The sequence below is a fragment of the Schistocerca nitens genome, chromosome 2 (assembly GCF_023898315.1).
Source record: "Schistocerca nitens isolate TAMUIC-IGC-003100 chromosome 2, iqSchNite1.1, whole genome shotgun sequence".
NCBI classification, from domain to species: domain Eukaryota; kingdom Metazoa; phylum Arthropoda; class Insecta; order Orthoptera; family Acrididae; genus Schistocerca; species Schistocerca nitens.
The window spans coordinates 824,230,206-824,253,568 of NC_064615.1; the positions used below are offsets into that span (position 1 = coordinate 824,230,206).

A 23,363-nucleotide genomic window follows, 5' to 3' on the forward strand; every position below is an offset into this window, starting at 1 on the left:
TATAGTAATCACACCTGACAAACAAGAATTTACTAATGATATTGTCAATACTGTCTTTCAGAAAATTACTAACTGGTTCCTTGTAAACGGACTCTCATTGAATTTTGATAAGACACAGTACATACAGTTCCGTACAGTGAATGGTATGACGCCATTAATAAATATAGACCTTAATCAGAAGCATATAGCTAAGGTAGAATATTGCAAATTTTTAGGTGTGTCCATTGATGAGAGATTAAATTGGAAGAAACACATTGATGATCTGCTGAAACGTTTGAGTTCAGCTACTTATGCAATAAGGGTCATTGCAAATTTTGGTGATAAACATCTTAGTAAATTAGCTTACTACGCCTATTTTCACTCATTGCTGTCATATGGCATCATATTTTGGGGTAATTCATCACTGAGGAATAAAGTATTTATTGCACAAAAGCGTGTAATCAGAATAATAGCTGGAGTCCACCCAAGATCATCCTGCAGACATTTATTTAAGGATCTAGGGATATTCACAGTAGCTTCTCAGTATATATACTCTCTTATGAAATTTGTTATTAACAACCAAACCCAATTCAAAAGTAATAGCAGTGTGCATAACTACAATACTAGGAGAAAGGATGATCTTCACTATTCAAGATTAAATCTAACTTTGGCACTGAAAGGAGTGAATTATACTGGCACTAAAGTCTTTGGTCACTTACCAAATAGTATCAAAAGTCTGACAGATGATAACCAACAAGTATTTAAGAAGAAATTAAAAGAATTTCTGAATGACAACTCCTTCTACTCCATAGAGGAATTTTTAGATATAAATTAAGGGAAAAAAAAACAAAAAAATTTAAAAAATAAAAATAAAAAATAAAGAAAAACAAAAAATAAAGAAAAACAAAAAATAAAGAAAAACAAAAAATAAAGAAAAACAAAAAAACACAATAAAATAAAGTTGTTATATTAACTTAAGTATGTTGTTAAATTAACCTAATTATGTCATGTATTGGAAAATTCGACTCGTTCCACATCATTACGAAATATCGTATTCATGATCCATGGAACTAGTATTAATCTAATCTAATCTATGTATATGGCTATGAGACATGGAGTATCTAGAAACAGGACTTCCATAAGCTCCTCGTTTGTGAGCAAAAAGTGCTCCGGAAGATCTTTGATCCAGTTCTGGATGCAGACACAGGGGATTGAAGGATCAGATAAACCAAGATCTTGAGAAACTATAGCAGCAGCCCAACATAACAGGAAGTGTCAAAGCCAAATGAATGCAGTGGGCCGACCATGTTGTCCGGATGGAAGATCACAGATGGCCTCAGAAGCTTCTGGATTTCACACCTACAGGAAAGAGACCGAAGAAGTGTTGGAGGGATGGCCTTCATGAAGATTAAAACCAAGCATCAGTAGATATGTATGGATGGTGGATAGCAGAATGGACAAAATACAATGGAGGAGAAAACTTGTAGCAGTGTGCGGTCCACTGGGCCTGATCACGTAGTAGTAGAAGGAGAAGGAGAAGAAGAAGAGAAACACTATATATCTTCTTCTGATCATTGGCTGGAAACACCAGAAATTAAAGCATTGTCTCATCTCTCCTTGAATTGTTTCCATCTTGTCATGTGTTATTGATATCAATGGAGGAATTTTCTGTCAAAATCACCCACTGAGTTCATAATATAATGTTACATCAGTTGCGATGAAATGAAATAGTTCTGTGCCCTGTTTTATCTTTTGAAATGTTTCCTCACACTTTTCCTATTTCGGTGTCGCTTGGTTAAACAATTCATTAGTCAATTTTAAAATTTTCGTAGATCAATTTTTCAAAGTATTTGCAATTGATTTACATGCTGAAAGGGCCCTGCTATTATCACTTTTAGAAGACATTACTCCCCTTTGTTATGTAAACTTTCTGATTTATTACTGTCTGTATGTTTCCACCTTCCTCAGGTCTTACATTACTATGTATGTGCCTTAGTATTTTTGTGCTGTGATGGCTCTTAAATTATTAATTATCCTAAAATACTACACTCCTGGAAATGGAAAAAAGATCACATTGACACTGGTGTGTCAGACCCACCATACTTGCTCCGGACACTGCGAGAGGGCTGTACAAGCAATGGTCACACGCACGGCACAGCGGACACACCAGGAACCGCGGTGTTGGCCGTCGAATGGCGCTAGCTGCGCAGCATTTGTGCACCGCCGCCGTCAGTGTCAGCCAGTTTGCCGTGGCATACGGAGCTCCATCGCAGTCTTTAACACTGGTAGCATGCCGCGACAGCGTGGACGTGAACCGTATGTGCAGTTGACGGACTTTGAGCGAGGGCGTATAGTGGGCATGCGGGAGGCCGGGTGGACGTACCGCGGAATTGCTCAACACGTGGGGCGTGAGGTCTCCACAGTACATCGATGTTGTCGCCAGTGGTCGGCGGAAGGTGCACGTGCCCGTCGACCTGGGAGCGGACCGCAGCGACGCACGGATGCACGCCAAGACCGTAGGATCCTACGCAGTGCCGTAGGGGACCGCACCGCCACTTCCCAGCAAATTAGGGACACTGTTGCTCCTGGGGTATCGGCGAGGACCATTCGCAACCGTCTCCATGAAGCTGGGCTATGGTCCCGCACACCGTTAGGCCGTCTTCCGCTCACGCCCCAACATCGTGCAGCCCGCCTCCAGTGGTGTCGCGACAGGCGTGAATGGAGGGACGAATGGAGACGTGTCGTCTTCAGCGATGAGAGTCGCTTCTGCCTTGGTGCCAATGATGGTCGTATGCGTGTTTGGCGCCGTGCAGGTGAGCGCCACAATCAGGACTGCATACGACCGAGGCACACAGGGCCAACACCCGGCATCATGGTGTGGGGAGCGATCTCCTACACTGGTCGTACACCACTGGTGATCGTCGAGGGGACACTGAATAGTGCACGGTACATCCAAACCGTCATCGAACCCATCGTTCTACCATTCCTAGACCGGCAAGGGAACTTGCTGTTCCAACAGGACAATGCACGTCCGCATGTATCCCGTGCCACCCAACATGCTCTAGAAGGTGTACGTCAACTACCCTGGCCAGCAAGATCTCCGGATCTGTCCCCCATTGAGCATGTTTGGGACTGGATGAAGCGTCGTCTCACGCGGTCTGCACATCCAGCACGAACGCTGGTCCAACTGAGGCGCCAGGTGGAAATGGCATGGCAAGCCGTTCCACAGGACTACATCCAGCATCTCTACGATCGTCTCCATGGGAGAATAGCAGCCTGCATTGCTGCGAAAGGTGGATATACACTGTACTAGTGCCGACATTGTGCATGCTCTGTTGCCTGTGTCTATGTGCCTGTGGTTCTGTCAGTGTGATCATGTGATGTATCTGACCCCAGGAATGTGTCAATAAAGTTTCCCCTTCCTGGGACAATGAATTCACGGTGTTCTTATTTCAATTTCCAGGAGTGTATATTCTGAGTGTGATAGCTTCCGCCAACAACTTTTCTTTAACATTTTGTCCTATGACACTGTTTTATATTATTACCTCTTCTCATAGACAATACAATTCTTCTTTCTCGATGTCCTTCATCACTTCTTAAGATACTCGACGTGCCCATGTTCACACATCACCTTCTTAATGGACTCGGTACATGCGCTGTAGAGTTCCTGTTCTGTTCCCTGCAATGTGTGATGTGTCTAAAATGAGTCACATAGAAGAGCCCCACACGTGTGTCTCTGTGTCACCAACAGTCATAACCTTACTCTCACGTTTAGTATAGGGTAGTAAGAGATATCAGAAAGAAGCCAGAATACAAAAAGAGGTAGGGAACTGTTTCACAGAAACAAAAAGGAATTAGTGAAACAGTTAACTCAGTGCCTGGTGGATGTCACCCCACAATACCTGCTTAGAATGCAAGTGCACCGGAGAGTGTAAATCATTTTACCATGTCTATATTGTATCAGTCAATTATTCTGTATGGTCCTTGATGCTGTGTATTATCATCATTTTGTTTACTTGTGGTTATATGGCAATAACTACTTTCTTTCCTCCATGTGTTTCTGTTTGGATATGTATTATGTTTAGTATTACTATTTACATTGTTGTGTCACTGGGTGTACTTACCTATCTGCTTGTTCAGTGCATCTAGTTTTTCAGAAAAAGTTAACAGTTCATTAACATTTGTTCAACACCTATATGAAATTTCCTTGCATACATAGTAAGGAAGTCGCCGAACTAATATTTTCATGAGATGGTTCTCATCCAATGGATGCTCAATATTTTGATTGGGTTAACTGGCCTACAGTGTACTTCTTGAGATCCAACAGTTAAAGCATTAGCTCTTTGTGTTTTCTTTTGGACCAATACCTTCTTTTAAGCTTTCCATAAAGTCCTTACATGACTTAAAATCTTTGAAATTGACTGTTCCCTATTCAGCTGCATCTTTAATCAAATAACTAAGCATGAAATCAATTGTCTTATGGTCTTCACAGTTTTTAGGCAAATATCTCAAAAATACACATAAAAAATAAGTAGTATGTGCTTTCACCATCTGGCTTAAACTTCAGAAATTGTTTTGACAGAGTCATTCCTGTCCCTAGTTAAAGTTCTTTCAACTATTTGTCCAGACTATATGTACTAGCTACATTAGTTTTTCTCTTTAAGTCTTGTTGTATCTTTTCTAATCCTCTCCATAACCTCTGTAATTCCTGCTGATTACTAGCAGATTTGCCTGTAGAATTGGGTGTAGTATTAGAGGAATCAACCCCCACCCTTACTTTTTGTCGTACGAATTCCTAGCATTCCTTCAAACTAGGTAGTCTAGTATATGGACTCAAAATTTCTTTAAATGTCCTGCCTTATTTTTACGTATCAACTCTTTCCTTAGTATCTGGGATTTCTTTATTGATTATTTTTAAATCATTTTAATTTCGTTAAGATGATTGTCTACTTCCTTACATTTGAAATCACATTCCACATTTATTTCAGTTTGTAAATCCTTAGGCAAATTGTTTATGACATTTTCAAAAGTAGTAATCCTAGTACGTTGTGTCTTAATCACATTTATTGTTACATCTAGTTTATTACTTACTGTTTCCTCGCCTTTTGCCTTGAGCAGCTCGCCGAATTTTGCATCTAGATCTGTCATATCAACACCCTTTGCTTCAGTTGCCATTTTATGGATTGTGACTGGCGAAGACTACTAGCAAAATCACAATCCTGAAAACACTGGTACTTAACAATTGGCACTGAATTCTAGCTGTAGACACAATTCGTCACTTCTTAACAGTGCTCGCTACAAACAATCCAAAACCAAACAGAGATCAGCTGTAGAGGACTGACGCTTATCTGCACCCACACACACCCACCCACCCACCCACACACACACACACACACACACACACACACACACACTGATGGTGCATTTACATTGTGTTGGCTGGACACACAATGCTGAGGTTGCAGTTTTGCAATTGGCCTCGGGCTGGGGATTGTGCTGGGTGGGGTAAACAGATGGAGAAAGAGTGGAAAGCAGGAGTAGGGGTTGAGGACAGGTAGCTAGTGGCCCAGAGGGAGGCAACAGGTGTGCAATACGGGAATGCAGGATGGGCAGCAGGTGCATGGGCTAGGCATTTGATGCGTAGGGGGTTGGAGGGGGTGGGGGGCTCTTGGGCAGAGGGTGTGGGGACAGTGGGTTGGTGGATGTTGATGCCAGGAGGATTAATGGAGATATGGATCTGTTGCAAGGATAACTTCCATCTACATACTTCAGAAAAACTGGTGTTGGAGGGAACGATTCAGATGAACTCAATCATGTTATGCTCAGTGGTGTGTTGTGTCAGTGCATGGTCAACTTTGTTCTTGGTCACAGGTTGGTGGTGGCCATTCATTCTGATGGACAACTGGTTGGTGGTAATGCCTATATAAAATGCGGTGTAGTGATTGCTGCACAGTTGGTGTATGACATGGCTGCTGTCACAGATAGTCCTATCTCTGAAGATGGGATAGGATGAGCCTGCGACAGGGCTGGAGTAGCATGTGTTGGGTAGGTGGGTTGGGCAGGTCTTGCACCTGGATAGGCCTCTTGTGACAAGGTAAGGGGGGGGGGGGGGAGACATAGGGATGGTCCAGGATGTTGTGTAAGTTGGATAGGCAACAGAATACCACTTTAGGGGAGGATTGGAAGGATATTGTGTTGGATGTCCATTATTCCCAGGTATGATGACAGATAATCAAAGACATAGTGAAGGATATTCCTTGTAACCCCTCTTAAAGTGGTATTCCATTGCCCATCCAACCTACATAACATCCTGATCCACCCTTATGTCATTCCCACTCCCCACCTCTTGCCATCAGTGTCCTAGCCTTGTGGAAGATCCAGGTGCAAGACATGTGTGATACACCCACCCAGCATGTCCTACTCCAGTCCTGTCACAGGGTGACCCATGAGAGGCGTGACCACTAGTGAAAGCAGCCATATCATGTACCAGCTGGGCTGCAATCACTGTACTGCATTTTGTCAGGGCATGACCACCAGCGAGCTGTTCATCAGAATGAATGGCCACTACCAAACTGTGGCCAAGAAAAAATTGTGTCCAGTGGCACAGCATGCTGCTGAGCACAAATTGCTAGAGTTCAATAGCTCCTTCATAACCAATGCCACTTGGATCGTTCCTCTGAACAAGATTTTCTGAACTACACGGACGGGAGTTACCCTTTCAACATGTCCTTCAAACCCATAATTCTCCCGGCCTCAAACTCTACCAAACCTCTGTTCCCAGATCCTCTGCCGAACAGTTTTCCCTCACTCTGTCTTGTCACCATCTCCAATCCATGTCTCATGTCTCCACGTCATCATCATACGCATGTTTCACGTTCCTAACTCATGCACCTCCATCCGTATCTGCCATATTCCTATCTAGCACACCTGCTGCCTCTCTCTGAGCTGTTAACTGCTCATTCCCAACTCCTCCTCCTCCTGATACTCACCTCTTTCTCCCTCGACCCGCCCCACCTGACTGAACACCCACCCCCACCCCCATCCCGCCCCCGCCCCCACCCCTGCCCCCATTCCCAACCCCATCCGCAACCCCCTCCCCACCCCTAGTTCACCTGCTTTACTACACCCCTGGCACTGTTTGTCCATACAGCACAACAATATAGATGCACAGATTTTGTGTGTGTGTGTGTGTGTGTGTGTGTGTGTGTGTGTGTGTGTGTGTTTACTCTAGCTAGTCAAAGAAGTTCTTCCAATAGCCAGCATTGTTTTAATTCTCTTTTGTGTGTAACTTTTGATGACTCAAAGCTTGTGATATTTGGTGGTCGGTACACTACTTTACTCATAGATATTTATATATACAGTATTCCCTTGTTTTGCACCAAGTGCTTAAAAATACTACTCATAGATATTTATATACATTCTAGCAGCAATGAAATCCCAGTTGTTTTGTAGTCTTTCCTTTGTAATATCAGCTTAAAATATGTGAATTTTATGTTAATTCCTTTTCCTTAGAATTTTTGTCATTTAAAGCCGCAGGGCAGAGGTACATTCTCTTACAGATATTTTTTTTACCTTGTGTAATTTGTCAGTAATAACTGAAATGAACATAACTTGTCTCTGTAAGCTATATAAACCTGTACTCTTTGAAATATTTGTATGAGGTAAAATATGTAATCTGTAAAAATCTTGTATGCTTGGTGCTCTGCAGCTTGTATGTATTTGTTAAAAGACATCAGGCTATACATCGTGACCAATATGTAAAAACATTTGCCAGATTGCTATTTGGGCATATAGCCTATCATCTGTGGCATCTGAGACAGGTTTTGTGGTGTTACATCCATCTTGCTCAGTGTTTTATTTTTGTTTGTGACAGTTAACATCTGTTTTATCTCTTTGTATATTCTACCCTTATGTACTATTTGTCCAAATGCAGGATTCAGTGTATATAATAGTGCATGCCAGAGATGTATTTAGATATGATCTTAGAGGTAACAAGAGACCTGTAATACAAGACTCTTCGTCCTGACCACCAGTTCCATGTTTTCAACTCATGACAGTAGTGTCCAGTATGACCAAGAAGTATGGCCATTAAAGTGTTTGGCAGCTATAACATGTACATACAACAACCTGTGCACCACAAAGGTAAGACAGCTAATGGACTCTGTCATCACTGTCATGACGACATGGGTTTCTGTGTTTTCTAGATCCACATCAATTTAAATATCTTGAAGATTTCGTACGTGACACAATTTTCATTTGGTACAGATGTACACATTATGTAAATAACTTTATATTTCTGCTGTAATGTATATAAAATGTTCTTATGTTATAGACATAATATGTACACATTTATTTGTTTGTACCTTGTATTAGATATCACTGATGATGGGCTGTATGACCAAATACCAGTCTTGCAGCTAAATATTTTTACATGCAGCTTGTGGTGTTTGTGTATAAAATGACAAGCTAAATTAAAACTCCATCCCTGAGATATGCAACTGGCCTGCCTCAGAAATGTTAATATTTATTTGTAAAACAAAGTAGTATTGTTTGTTTCTGTCTGGGATAGATAAGATATTGGATGTTTCTGTTAGGTACAGATACAGTTTATCATTTTAGTTTATTTATCTGATTCACTCTGATGATGAATTTGTCTTTATTTGTGTACTGCACAAACATTAGCTTAGTTTCGGGAAATAATTTCCCTCTTCATCTTCTTCTTATTGCTTTCTCTCTCTCTCTCTCTCTCTCTCTCTCTCTCTCTCTCTCTCTCTTTCTCTCTCAAAACACACACACACACACACACACACACACACCACTACTGAATGTGAGAGAGAATTCGTTTCTTCTTCCTAATCTTCTCATTCTTTATTTCCTCCTCTTTTTTGGAAATATTGATCCTTCTTCTGAGAGTATTCCCATTGTTAGAAAACTTTTGCAATGTATACATTCTGTTGTAAACGTCAGTGTTTCATAAAATGTTTTTATTTTATTAATTATTAGGAATTCGACAGCGACTATGGTTCATATTTCAAACAAGTGCTAACCAGTATGGAGCCACAGAAACTTTTGCATCAAACGAGTAAGCTGATATGTTGAGTCCTACTAACCTTTGGTTGCAGGCTGTCGCTATGTCTCAGTGGCATTGTTGCTTGCTTGCTATTTGTACTTATTGCATTTTATGTTTGAAAATTTAGGTGGCAGTTCTATATGTTGGGCAACACATGGTCATTGGTACCATCTTTTGTGTTTTCTATGGGTAGAATTACCTTAGTAACAGAAGCCTAGGGACAGTCATTTCTTCACATATTGAAGCAGTTAATTTTCAGCTTATTTTGCTGGTAAACATTGCACTCAGTAGTTAGTTATGTTTGATAGTAAAGAAGAATTTGTATTGAGTTGAAAATCTGGAAATATTTGATTCTTGTTTTTGTGAAATAAGTGTCATCAGGCAATCTGGTTTTTCAAACTTTAACAACTGATTTACATGAAGTCATTAAAGGGAATCCTAAAAAAATGATATTGGAAAAAAAAATTATACACTATTGTCATACCCTTGTAACAGCTTCAACAGAATACAGATACTCAGTTATTTCTTAGCTAGTTCTTCAGTACTAGATAACTGAAATTGGAATATTTATTAATCATCCATGGTGAGTAGTCTTGTGAACAATTAAATTAGAGATACAGTCATGTTTTTGAGACAATGCTCTTTTCATCCTATGAAATCATAATATTTTGACATATAACAATAACAGAAATTCCTGGACATAAAATACATAAATAAGGGAAAGGCAACCACATAAATATAGATGATTGGTGCTTGGCACACAGAATCATATAATTGAAAAAAGTTGACACTAGCTTTGAGCTCTTGATCTTTTTTCTAGTAAGAGTGCATATATTCATACACACAGCCAAACTGTGAGGCCAAGTGCTGAATATTCATTATCCAAAATAGTTGCCTAGGTAGATGGAGGTGGGTAGCAGGGTGGGGAAGGATGCATTAGGCAAGCAGGGGTTAGCAAGATAGTGTGAGGCAGGTCTTTCACCAGATGACTCAGTGGCTGCACAGCAAGACAGAAGGATTTCTGAGGGTAGAGTGTATGAGGGATAGAGTGTGGGAGGGGTGGAGAGAGAGAAAAGGAGAGGAAGGTGGTGGTGAAGAGGGAGACAAGGAGGGGGAGAGTAAGGGAGAAGGATGGAAAAAATGGAGAGAGATAGAACATGATTTGGATTGGGAAGGAGTGGTGTGGTCAGAAGAGAGAAGGGAAAAAGTAATTTGAGAACATGAGAAAGAAGTTAGGGGAGGTTTAGGCCAAGGGGATTGTGTGTGTGTGTGTGTGTGTGTGTGTGTGTGTGTGTGTGATATTCTGGAGAGGGAATTCCCACCTGTGGAGTTCAGAGAAACTTATGCTGGAAGGGAGTATCCAGTATTGAAGCAGCTATTGAAGACATAGTGTTGTGGTCTGCAGCATGTTTGGCAACTAGATGATCAAGTTTTTTGTTTGCCACAGTTTGGCGATGGTCATACATGTGAGTGGACAGTTGGTTACTTCGTCGTGCCCATATAGAATACTGTACAGTAATAGCAGCATAGCTGATATGTAATAGAGCTGTTTACATATATGGCCTGGCCTTTTATTGGGTAGGAGATGCCTGTGACTGGGTGTGGGAGGTTGCTGATGTGAGGAAAGAGATGGATTCAGGTGTCAGTATTTGGGGTGGACCTAAGGCCTTGTGGAGGTGCTGAAGGTCTTGTTGAACTTCCAAGATGGGACCATAGTCTTGAGGTTTGCTTCCAGAGGAGTTGGAAAGTTGATGAGACCCTCGGCCACATCATAATTATGATTAGTGACCACTGTGGTGGAGCCTTTGTCTGTCCGAAGGATGATAAGGTCTCGATTGGTTTTCTCGTTATGGATAGCTTTGTGTTCCATAGTGGTGATGATGGACTCACTGGAGAGGGGCTTAAGAAGGGAAAGCGAAGCCAGATTAGTGAGGAATTCATGACAGATAACCAGTGGATGACTGGGTGGAATGGGATTTTGGTTGGATGTTGTCAGTAGGACGTGTAGCAAAGAAATTCAGGGGTGGGGTAAAGGAAAGCATGGTTAAATTTAGGTTGTTGGCTAAAGGTGAAGCCTTTAAATAATACTGGTTGTGTGGATCAGAGTTTGGCAGGAAGGTGGACAACAGTGGTACAAGATGGGTATTTAAGAGTAGTCTGTTTCATGGAGGGTGGGGGAAGTTTTTACGGATAGGGAGCCAGAGTAAGCCAGTAAGACATGGTGGGAACTATAAGGGCTTGACAGGGGTGGGAAGGTGGCTGATTCAGAGTGATAAGCTTTTTCTGGGTTATAGGTAATTGCGTTTGGGCATAGAACAGGTGTAGCAGGGAGAGCTTCCTCAGATGGTGCCAGGAAAGCTTTTCCAACTGCAGAAGGGTAAGAATTTCCATTGCAGTAATAAAATTAAGGAAGTTGGGGTCACAGAGTAAAATGATTTTGCGAAAGGAGCGGAGGCCAACAAGTATCATTGGAGCTTGGATTGTATGATTACGAAGGACAAGTTTGGTGAGTGTGGAACTGTTGGAACTGGAAGATGTTTAGGTTCTTGCAGTAGGGTGGGTGACAGCCCAAGAAGCCAATTTTAATGGTAAGTCCATTAGGTGGGATACCATGTGCCACACAAGATTTCAGGAATAGGATGTGTGCTTGGAGTTTTGCTAAGGCACAGGAGAGTTTTCGATATTGGTGGAGGTAGAATGAGCAGGGATCCATGGTTGGATAGTTGGTAGACAAATGGAGTTACAGGAAATTTGTTAAAAAAAAAAAAAAAAAAAAAAAAAGATAAAAAATAAGAAGATACAAACTTATGGTTGAAGTGTTTAACAGAAATAGTTGGTAATTACTGCAAAGAGAGCTATCTAGGAAGTTGTAAGGAATATCAGGAAATGTTTTACGCAATCAGGAGGTAGTAGCAGTGTTCATAAATAGATCAGCTCAGTCGCAAATTGTTACACAAGGCTGTGAAAAACCATGCACGATTGACAATGCAGTGATAAATAAACACACACGAGTCGGTAGAGGAGAATAGTGTGCAAACTGCACTGGAATAAAATGTTAAACAGGGGAGAGGGGTGTCACTGTGAGAAAAGCATGGCAGTATTTAGTGTGGTTGACTTTTACAACAACATGTGTTCAAATTGTGCAACAGACGGTGGCTGGTATGTTTTTTGAAGACAGGTAGCACAGAGGAAGCATGTTAAAGAATAAAGAATGGACAAATGTGTTGTAGATCATTGAAGAAAGATAATAACAAAAGTAAAGGGGTATGGCATGGAAGAGAGCTGAATTGACAGTGTATAACAATAATGAGATCGACAGGAAGTGCAAAATGGCTAAGCAGGGATGGCTAGAGGATAAATGTAAGAATGTAGAGGCTTATCTCACTAGGGGTAAGATAGATACTTCCTACAGGAAAATTAAAGAGACCTTTGGAGAAAAGAGAACCACTTTTATGAATATCAAGAGCTCAGATGGAAACCCAGTTCTAAGCAAAGAAGGGAAAGCAGAAAGGTGGAAGGATTATATAGAGGGTCTATACAAGGATGATGTACTTGAGGACAATATTATGGAAATGGAAGAGGATATAGATGAAGAATAAATGGGAGATATGATACTGCGTGAAGAGTTTGACAGAGCACTGAAAGACCTGAGTCTTACCGAACTATCAGTTTAATAAGTCACGGCTGCAAAATACTAACGCGAATTCTTTACAGACGAATAGAAAAACTAGTAGAAGCCGACCTTGGAAAAGATCAGTTTGGATTCCGTAGAAACACTGGAACACGTGAGGCATTACTGACCCTACGGCTTATCTTAGATGCTATATTAAGGAAAGGCAAACCTACATTTCTAGCATTTGTAGACTTAGAGAAAGCTTTTGACAATGTTGACTGGAATACTCTCTTTCAAATTCTGAAGGTGGCAGGGGTAAAATACAGGGAGCGAAAGGCTATTTATAATTTGTATAGAAACCAAATGGCAGTTATAAGAGTTGAGGGGCATGAAGGGAAGCAGTGGTTGGGAAGGGAGTGAGACAGGGTTGTAGCCTCTCCCCGATGCTATTCAATCTGTATATTGAGCAAGCAGTGAAGGAAACAAAAGAAAAATTCGGAGTAGGTATTAAAATCCATGGAGAAGAAATAAAAACTTTGAGGTTCGCCGATGACATTGTAATTCTGTCAGAGACAGCAAAGGACTTGGAAGAGCAGTTGAATGGAATGGATAGTGTCTTGAAGGGAGGATATAAGATGTTCATCAACAAAAGCAAAACGAGGATAATGGAATGTAGTCGAATTAAGTCGGGTGATGTTGAGGGTATTAGATTAGGAAACGAGACACTTAAAGTAGTAAATGAGTTTTGCTATTTGGGGAGCAAAATAACTGATGATGGTCGAAGTAGAGAGGTATAAAATGTAGACTGGCAATGACAAGGAAAGCGTTTCTGAAGAAGAGAAATTTGTTAACATCCAGTATTGATTTAAGTGTCAGGAAGTCGTTTCTGAAAGTATTTTTATGGAGTGTAGCCATGTATGGAAGTGAAACATGGACGATAAATAGTTTAGACAAGAAGAGAATAGAAGCTTTTGAAATGTGGTGCTACAGAAGAATGCTGAAGATTAGATGGGTAGGTCACATAACTAATGAGGAGGTATTGAATAGGATTGGGGAGAGGAGAAGTTTGTGGCACAACTTGACTAGAAGAAGGGATCGGTTGGTAAGACATGTTCTGAGGCAACAAGGGATCACCAATTTAGTATTGGAGGGCAGCGTGGAGGGTACAAGTCATAGAGGGAGACCAAGAGATGAATACACCAAGCAGATTCAGAAGGATGTAGGTTGCAGGAGGTACTGGGAGATGAAGAAGCTTGCACAGGATAGAGTAGCATGGAGAGCTGCATCAGACCCGTCTCAGGACTGAAGACGACAACAACAACAATAATGGAAATTACTGGATAGAAAAATATGTAAAATAAGGGAAAGGCAACTGATTACCTGTGGAGGACTGTTGCTTGGCAAACAGAAACACATAACAGAAAACAATTAACAATTGATTTTGAGCTCTTACTCTTTTTCTAGTAAGGAAGCACGCACTCTTACACACATCCACTCAGGCATCCAAACATACATGCTTGCAGTAGCAGCAAGACTAGGAATTCAATATCAGTTATTAAAAGAGGATGCACAAGGGAGCTGGGCAGTGTGGGGCAGGTCTTTTGCCAAATGACTCAGCAGCTGCACAGCAAGACAGAAGTTGTTCCGATGGTAGACTGTATGAGACAAAGAGAGTTGGAAGGGCGGAGAGGGGAGGAAAGGTGAGGAAGGTGGTGGCGAAGAGAGAGACAGGGAGGTAGAAGAGTAAGGGAGTAGGGTTGGGCGAAGAGGGTGAGTGGGCGCAGAGGGGGGGGGGGGGTAGAGAAAATGCAGTACATGATCTGGATGGGGAAGGAATGGTGTGTGCAAAAGAGAGAAGGGGAAAGGTAAGATGATGTAGTGAGACACAAGTTAATAGAGATTTTGAGCAGGAGGGTTGTGAGACTACAGGATATGCTGGAGAGACAATTCTCACCTGCGTATTCAGAGACCTTTGTGCTGGCCTGTGTAGTGAAGCAGCTGTTGAATTCGTTAGTGTTGAGATGTGCAGCACGATTGGTGACTGGCTGATTGATTGTTGTTTGCCACAGTTTGGTGGTGGCCATTCACACGAGTGGACAGTTGGTTACTTGTCGTGCCCACATAGAATGCTGTACAGTAATTGCAGTATAGGTAATATGTAACATGGCCCTCTCCCCCATTCTTTTAATGAAGTGTGCAATTTACAGAATGAATTTTCACTCTGCAGCAGAGTGTTGTCTGATCTGAAACTTTGTGGCAGATTAAAACAGTATGCCAGATTGGGATTCGAAACTGAGACCTTCACCTTTTGCGGTGCAAGTGTTCTGCCAGCTGGGCTATCCAAGCATGACTCACAACCTGCCCTTGCAGCTTCATTTCCGCCAGTACCTCATCTCCTACCATCCAAACTTCACAGAAGTTCTCCTCCACAGCATTCCTTTCTTTCAGGAGTGCTAGCCCAATAACATATGCAGAACAGCTTCTATGGAGTTTGGAAGGGAGGTAATAGATACTGCTGGAAGTGAAACTGTAAGAATGAGTCATGAGTCGTGCTTTGATTATTCAGTAGTGCTCTTACCCAGTCCTGGTCTGGGACAACATTTTAATCTAACTGGGAGTTTCAGAGTGTGTAATTTATTTTAACACTTATTCTTATTGTTTCAAAAAGGAATGAACTGTTTGAAGTTGCATGATCTGGAAATGGCATTTTTCATTTTCTAAACTCGCAGAGCTAAGCCTCAAAATCTGAATAAATGATGCAGTGGTACTCTTCCGATTCGTAACTTATAATTTCAGATGCTGGCTCAGCCATTCTGATTTAGTTTTTCCACATGTACCTGCAATCCCAAAGGTGGTTGCAAGTGTAGTTCTTTCAGTATTCCCAGTCATATGAGTTACTAATATTTCCCTAACTATCTCACTGCTGGCTGAGTTTACCTAATTTTCTTATTAGCATTATTTCTTTATACATTCAGGGCACTTTAGCAGTTAAGATGATAATGAAAGGTATAACAGTTTATTTTCAGCAAAATATGGTTTCCAGTGACGCAACCAACAACATTTCATATTGGGTTCTGTTTTCAATAATGTGTGCCCATCCATATACCAAGTTGATTTCTGTTGGCTAAAACTGAGAACTTTTCTGACAACGTTTTATCCCAGAGAACTCTATTTAAAAAACAGAGCACAGTTTTTTTTCTATTTTCTAATAGACTCTCATTTGTTTCGCGTGAATGGTATGAGATATCTTTCAAAACACTGCAGGCTATTTCTATACCCAGTTGAGCTGTGTTTTTCCTTCGTAACTGTCTCGTGTATTGTGGTATGTTAAACCCTGACAAGAGAAAAGAATAGCCTAATTAATGGTCAGTATTTTCACTTTCTCTTGTCTGATTGGTTTCCTGTTTGCTTCTCATTGTATTCTTGATGTCAGGTACTGTTTGGTTAGTTTATTGTGTCTCTTTTTACTCATTCATGGCTTTCATCCAAATTTTCTGAATCCACTCATAAGTTTCATATTGTTTTCAGTTCATTTAACGTTAGTCTACATTCAATCTCATCTTTTTATTGATGGGCTTCTCCTTAAATTTTACTCAGACTGAAAAAAATAGTTTTTAATGGTAAAAATGCATCTAACATTTCCATTATCTTTTATTGCATTTTATACTACTTGTGTTTATATCACCTCTCTTCATTCTTCTTTTTATTCTTTAAAGTTTTGTTGCCATTGGTGCAGATTTTTCCTCCTCCTTCTCCATTTCTCATTGTCATTGTCCTAGTTTGGGATCTAAATCAAGGACTTCTATTTTTGTCTGTCTCCCCAGCACTGCTCTCCTTCTTTAAGTATATCTTCTGTTTTTCTTCCCCTCCTCACTATGGACTCCCCACCTTATCTGCTATCTCTTTCTCAGTCTTCCTCATGGTCTGTTTCCAGTTAACCTGTCAGAAAATATTTTTTTGTCACTTTTTCCTCTTCTGTTCTCATCATATGTTCATATCATTAACCTATAAAAACATATACACTTACTTAAAATCATTGACAACTACAATATATTACAATAAAGACAAGCATTTTCTAAACTCAGACATTGCAGGATGAAAGGGAGTACAATGAAATAAGTATTTCTTGTTTCAGAATGTGTTAAACGCAGGATTTGAAAGCCTAGATTACATAATTTAGGAATGAAGGTAACTGCTTGTATAATTGTTGAGTTGTCAACAACTTGATAGCTTTCATAGTTTCCAATGGTTTGTTTTATTATCTTTGGTTCATTTTATGTATAAGTAAATAGAGAGATTGTTGCAGTCTTCAGTTAAAGTTTCAAAGATGATTTGAATTCAGTTCGCTGGGGCATCACTAACGATGGCGATGCTGGTGCTGGAGCTACTGGAGGCTGCCAAGGCTGAGAGCCATCGCAGTGCGGCGGAATCACAAGGGGGAGGGGTGGTAGCGTCCCCAGAGAAACCAACACATGTGCCGGCAATGGGGAAGCCGGTGACCGAGGGGTCGGAGGGTGGGTGCCCAAATGTGGACGTAGCTGATTTTGGTGACGACGTACCTCCCGGTCCCCCGTCTGCAAGGTATAGAGCCGGCGGCCAATTCGGCGCAGGACCACCGGCGGTATCCAACGTGGATTGCGACCAAACCCAGGTGCCCAGACCAACTTACCCGGTGGAAAGCCGGGTACTCTGTTTTGCGAAGACTGGCGAGGACCGGGCCGGAGGAGGTGCAGCAGAGTCCTAGTTTGGCGCCCGTGGAGGAGCTCTTCGGGGCTGCGTTCTCCCATTGGTGTGGTCCGGTATGCCGTCAGGAAAAACATCAACGCCTCCTCCGCAGGAAATTCGTGCACATATTTTTTCATCTGCATCTTAAATGTGCGCACCATGCACTCGGCTTCCCCATTCGATTGTGGATGAAAGGGGGGAGAACAAACGTGCCGAATACCGAAGCGCCTACAAAAATCCTGGAAGGTCTGCGAAATAAACTGAGGTCCGTTGTCCGAGACCAGGGTGACTGGCAGACCTTCCACAGAAAAGATTTTTGCTAGTGCCTGGATTGCAACTTCTGAAGTGGTTGACGAGCAGCGAACCACATATGGAAATTGGGAATAAGCATCAAAGACAATGAGCCAAAAGCCATTGAGAAACGGGCCCGCAAAATCGATGTGAACATGTTCCCATGCCTGGATTGCAGGCGGCCATGAAGAGAACGCTGACCTGGGAGATGCTTGTTGGCTCGCACACTGGGAACAGGCGGCCACCAAGTGCTCAATTTCTCTGTTAATACTGGGCCAGTACACATGTCTGCGAGCCAAGGTTTTAATACGGGAAACACCCCAGTGCCCCTCACGTAATAACGTGAGGACTTCCCTTCGCAAACTTACAGGAACAACCACGCGAGGAGCTGTATCATTGGTAGCCAGAAGGAGAACTCCTTCCAAGACAGAGAGGCGGTCTCGTAGTACAAAATAATTACGAAGAGGGTCCGAGGCCCGGCCAGGAGGTCGGGATGACCACCCCTGCTGAATGAGGCGAACTACTTGCCGGAGAACCGGGTCAGCTGCCGTTTCCCTGCCGACTCTAGAACTAGTGATCGGGAAGCCATCAACCACTTGGCAGGACGCCACATTCAAATGAAAACACATAGTCTCCTCTCGATCGAATTTAGGATCCGGGCCCACCGGAAGATGGTAAAGAGTGTCTGCGTTGTCATGCTGTCCGGTAGGGCGAAAATGAATGTCATAATGGTACTTAGAGAGGAACAAGGCCCAGCGCTGTAGTCTATGGGCCGCCGTATCCGGAATCTGAGAGGCAGGGCCAAATAATGATATTAACGGTTTATGGTCAGTGATTAACTGAAACTTTGTGCCATACAAGAAAGGGTGAAACTTGGTAACAGCGTAGACAATGGCCAAAGCCTCTTTTTCCACCTGGGAGTAATGGGCCTGCGCGGGACTAAGAGTTTTAGACGCGAACGCCAGTGGCTGCTCGGAACCATCCGTGTTGCGATGGGCCAGGACCGCCCCCACCCCATACTGCGAAGCATCTGTAGCCAGGACCAACGGCTTATGGGGTCAAAAGTAGCCAAACAAGGCACTGACGTGAGGAGGCATGCAGGCGACCCATCAATAGGAACACCCTTGCGCAGAAGGCAATACAGGGGGTGGGCGATGGTGAAAGCCCTGGGAATGAACCGGTGGTAATGGGCAATCTTGCCTAAAAAAGCTTGTAACTCCTTCAGCAAAGCAGGCTGCGGAAGGTCGACGATGCCTTGGACCAAACTTCCTAGCGGCTGGACGCCGTGCCAAGAGATTGTGTAGCCCACATACTCAATGGACGGTTGGAAGAAATTTGACTTACGCAGGTTGCAACGCAAGCCCACAGACCTGAATCTGAGAAAGAGGGTGCGAAGGTTGTGCAAGTGTTCCTTCATGCTGCGGCCCGTGACAATTATGTCATCCAGGTAATTAATACAATGAGGGATTGTCGACGTGACGTGCTCAAGATAACGCTGGAATATCGCCGGGGCACTGGATATTCCGAAGGCAAACTGCTGGTATTGGTAAAGGCCAAACGGGGTGTTGACAACCGCCAGCCGTTTGGAGTCCTCATCAAGAGGTATCTGATGATAAGCCTCCAAAAGATCGATTTTTGAAAAATATTGGCCTCCCGCTACGGCGGAGAACAATTCCTCAGCACGAGGCAAAGGATAGGTGTCCACCACCAATTGGGAATTAATGGTGACCTCTAAATCGCCACAAAGATGTAATTTTCCTGAGGGTTTCCTGACAGTAACGAGGGGCGAAGCCCACTCACTAGAAGAAATGGGAAGAACGACCCCTAGGGCTGTCAGCCGGTCTAGCTCTTCTTTTACCTGAGGGCGGAGAGCCAAGGGGATCTGCCTCGCGCGTAGAAAACGCGGCCGAGCCAACGCCTTCAACATTAAGTGAGCTTCAAAGTCTGAAACACGCCCCAGGCCCTCCTCAAAGATATCCGGAAAGTCAGAGATCAAAGATTCTAATGATTGATAGGGAACGTCTTCAGAGACCAACTGTATGGTGTTAGTGATAGAAAAACCGAAAGCTTGAAAGGCATCCAAGCCAGAAAGGTTAGCGGAGCTCGCATCACTGACAACAATAAAAGCAATAGGCCGAGTGACTGATTTGTAAGTCACGTTGGTAGTGAATTGACCCAGTAGGGGAATGAATTGTTTACCATAACCGCGTAGACACCGGTGAACTGGCACCAACTGGCGCGACCCAAGGTCGGAGTAAGTTTGTGCATTCAACAAAGAAACTGCCGCGCCCGTATCTACTTGCAGTTGTAATCGGCGCGACCGAACCGACACCTCGATAAAGAGTTTGTGTGCCGATGCGTCAGGAGCCTGGCCCGATTAAACTTCCTGAATGTCAACGTCCATGTCCTTTGTAACTGCTTCCTTCGATTCTTTTGAGGCCGAGTGGCAAACTTTAGCAATGTGTCCTTTTTTTTTACATTTGCGATAAACGGCCCAACACTGGGGGCACTCTGACCTATCATGATGTATATAGCACGACGCACAGGACGGTAACAGGGGCCGGCAGCCGGAACTCTGTCTACGCGCCGTGCGAGAGCGGCCGTAACAGCCGGATTGTACCGCACGCACGTTGTCCACCCCGGACGCGGCCGCTCCGCCCTCAACCGCCGCGACGTCGCACCACGCTTCCAACTGTTGACCTGCGGCGTGAGAGACTTCATACAGTTGAGCAATGGACAGGACTTCCTCAAGGGAAGGGTCTTCTAACTGCAGGGCCCATTGCCGGACCTCCCTATCGGGGGCCGAACGAACAATGACGTCGCGCACCATAACGTGGGCATACGACTCTCGCAACTGCACCGTGACAAAATGACACTTGTGACTAAGACCGTGCAGGGTAGCGGCCCACGCCCGGTAAGACTGATGGGGCTGCTTCTTGCATTGATAGAACTCGACCCTAGCCACCACAACATCCGTGCGGCGGCGATAATATGAAGACAGTAATGAATACAATGCGTCAAAAGGCAAGGACGAGGGTTCCTGCAATGGTGCTAGCTGCCGCAAAACTTGATACAGGGAGGGAGATATCCAAGACAAGAAAAGAGCATGACAGACCTCCGCATCGGCAACATGAAACGCCTGGAAATGCTGCCGAAGGCGATGTTCATACGCGTCCCAATCCTCCGCCGTCTCGTCATACGGGGGAAAGGGAGGAGGGAACGGTGCTGGAGCAGACGGCGTGGAGAGCAACGCCGGAAGCACTTGTTTCATGGTTGCCATGAGCTCCGTCTGCTGCTCAACCAAAACCCGCACTAAATCCTTCAATCCGCGGATAAGCTGCGAAACTGGAACGACGACGCAACACGTAAAAGAACGACCCTACTCGTCGCCAATTGTGTAGTAACACTGTTCACGTTTTCCATCGCACTTCACAGTAGACCAGGAACTGTCTCATAGGCATGCCCGTTGTGAACTGACCGGGCCCGGCCCGTGCTGCCTGAGTTGTTGTTGTTGTTGTTGTTGTTGTTGTTGTTCCGCTGGCAGAGGTCGTGTGCCCTCTGGTGGACGGGACTCTACTTCCGGCAACTACCGTCCGTGACGTGCCGTGCCGTGCCGATGTGTGCCTCCCGCGATCTTTCTGGTGGCTACTGCAATCTCAGTTTCCAGGAATGTACTTTACACCCAGACCACTGGTCCTGACTCTCTTGAAATCTGCCATTCTGTTGCTGTATGATATGACACTCATTTACATGATTATGTTTCATAATTCTGCTTGAAGGTGCAGCAATAAAAGACAAAAAGTGCAACAGCTCAATTAATAAGAGCTTCTAGTCTGGGATGTGTAAGTTCTGTTTTCTAATTCTTTTAATATGCAACTTCTCTTTGTTGGATACGGCACCTAATAATGAACAAGTAAAAATTCATATCAGTAAATTTGAGAAAATACACAGTTTAAAGATTTTAGCCTGTGTGAAGAGATCTTGTAGAATGGCTGTACTACAGTGTCCATAAATGTGCTTGACATACCTAATATAACTATAAAAGTGCACACATAAACTAGGTTCCCACTCATTTTACTCAGATAAGTAGTGGTTTTAAGTAAAATAATTTGGTAAGCCATAGTTGAATGACTTTGAGACTTCATTAAAGGATTATGAATAATAAAAATACTTTGGGATGCTTCTTATTAGCATTACAGGGTGTTGATGGGAAAGAAAATTCTATGCAAGACTGGAGTATTAGTGTTGTAATAAGGTCAGCCACGTCCATGTTGATGCCAAGATGGCTCCTTTATTCGTTGCATGACCCTTCAATATTTTCTCGCTAAAACAGGTTGAGTTCTCTGTCTCTAATAATTTAAAACACTAATATAAAAAGGTAAACAATGGATTTAACAAGAAAATGTGAGTTTTATGTGTGTGAGAGTGATTTATTTTGGAAACTTCCAGGGAAAAAAAGCCAATTAATATGTTGTTCATGTTAGTTTGTTGTTAACAGTTATTAAGTTTGCACAGTGACTTGGAAGCTGAATTTGTAAAGTGAGTGCAAATTCAGTTTTAGCTCCAGATGAGCTCTATGTCATGACGTTTATGCATGCATTTTGTGTTGTTTCTTAATACACATGCACACTTATCTCATTGAGCACCAGCTTCTAGAGAACTTTTTCATGCATGCTTTTTGCAGGAAAATGTTCTCACAGATGGAGAGGGATCAGGGGAGGAATGTGAGGTGACAGATGAATGTGCTATGCTTCTTAACACGAAGGATGCTTCACTTCATAAGCATATTAGATCACAAGATAAAAGCACTGGTAAGTTCATCTCATTCATATCCATGTGTGCAGTGCATTCGGTGTTGGTGTTGGTTATGGTGTTTCTCCCTAGTCTAACGTAAATAATAGCAGTTCTGTTTTTATTATTAGTCTTGTTTTATGATTTGTTGTTGGGTTAAGGTGTAAAATATGTGTAGCTGTGGAAAATGTAACCTGTCTTTCATTAACGGAATGCGGGTAAGACCATATGAAAGATCCTCAAGTTTTTGAGGGATAAAATTATACTGAAGTGTGTTAAATATTTTCTGTGCCATTTCTCTTTCATATGACTAGTTATAGGCATTTAATTTCATTCCTCGATGTGATGTGTTTTGCTAATAGGCATGAAAGCTCTTTGTTTCTGCAACTAATTGTGTTGCATATTGGTGGTGGTAAATTTAGTTGCACAGTAAGTAGAGATTTGTATTCATTGTGAGTAAAGAAAACGAACAGTGGAAGGGTTAAAGGTAGAGCCCTTTGCAAATATGAATTATCTTGTGTAGTCAAATGGAACTGTTATTCATTAAGTGAATTATGTATTAGCAAACTTTTAAAATACCCTGGAGACTTGAAAGATTATTTCTAGTGTTTCAGAATCATCTGAGACAGATGCTTTAAATCGTTTGATGGAAATGTCAGTCAAGGCTGGATGTATTTTCAGTATATGGATACTTTAGAAAACCTTCACCAGGCACTAGTGTTCGATGTTCCTCACATTGCTAAGTGATGATAGTTTACAAATGTTCACACACAACCAGACATACATCCAAACTGACCCCTGTGGCATCAGGCTTTACATATGCTGGCTAATTAACTGTTCTAGGAGAGACTTATGCAAATAGTTTAAAGTTGTAATCTTTTAGTCTGCATCTTC

At 42.6% G+C, this 23,363-nt stretch overlaps 1 protein-coding gene across 1 annotated transcript in view; it reads left to right on the forward strand.

Moving 5' to 3' along the window:
- The window catches only part of LOC126237082 (transmembrane protein KIAA1109 homolog), a 567,281-nt gene that overhangs the window by 280,698 nt on the left and 263,220 nt on the right, over window positions 1-23,363 (forward strand). The window contains exon 45 of the mRNA XM_049946881.1: window positions 22,363-22,489. Within this exon, the coding sequence (XP_049802838.1) occupies window positions 22,363-22,489 (127 nt within the window). The remainder of the gene's footprint in view (window positions 1-22,362; window positions 22,490-23,363) is intronic.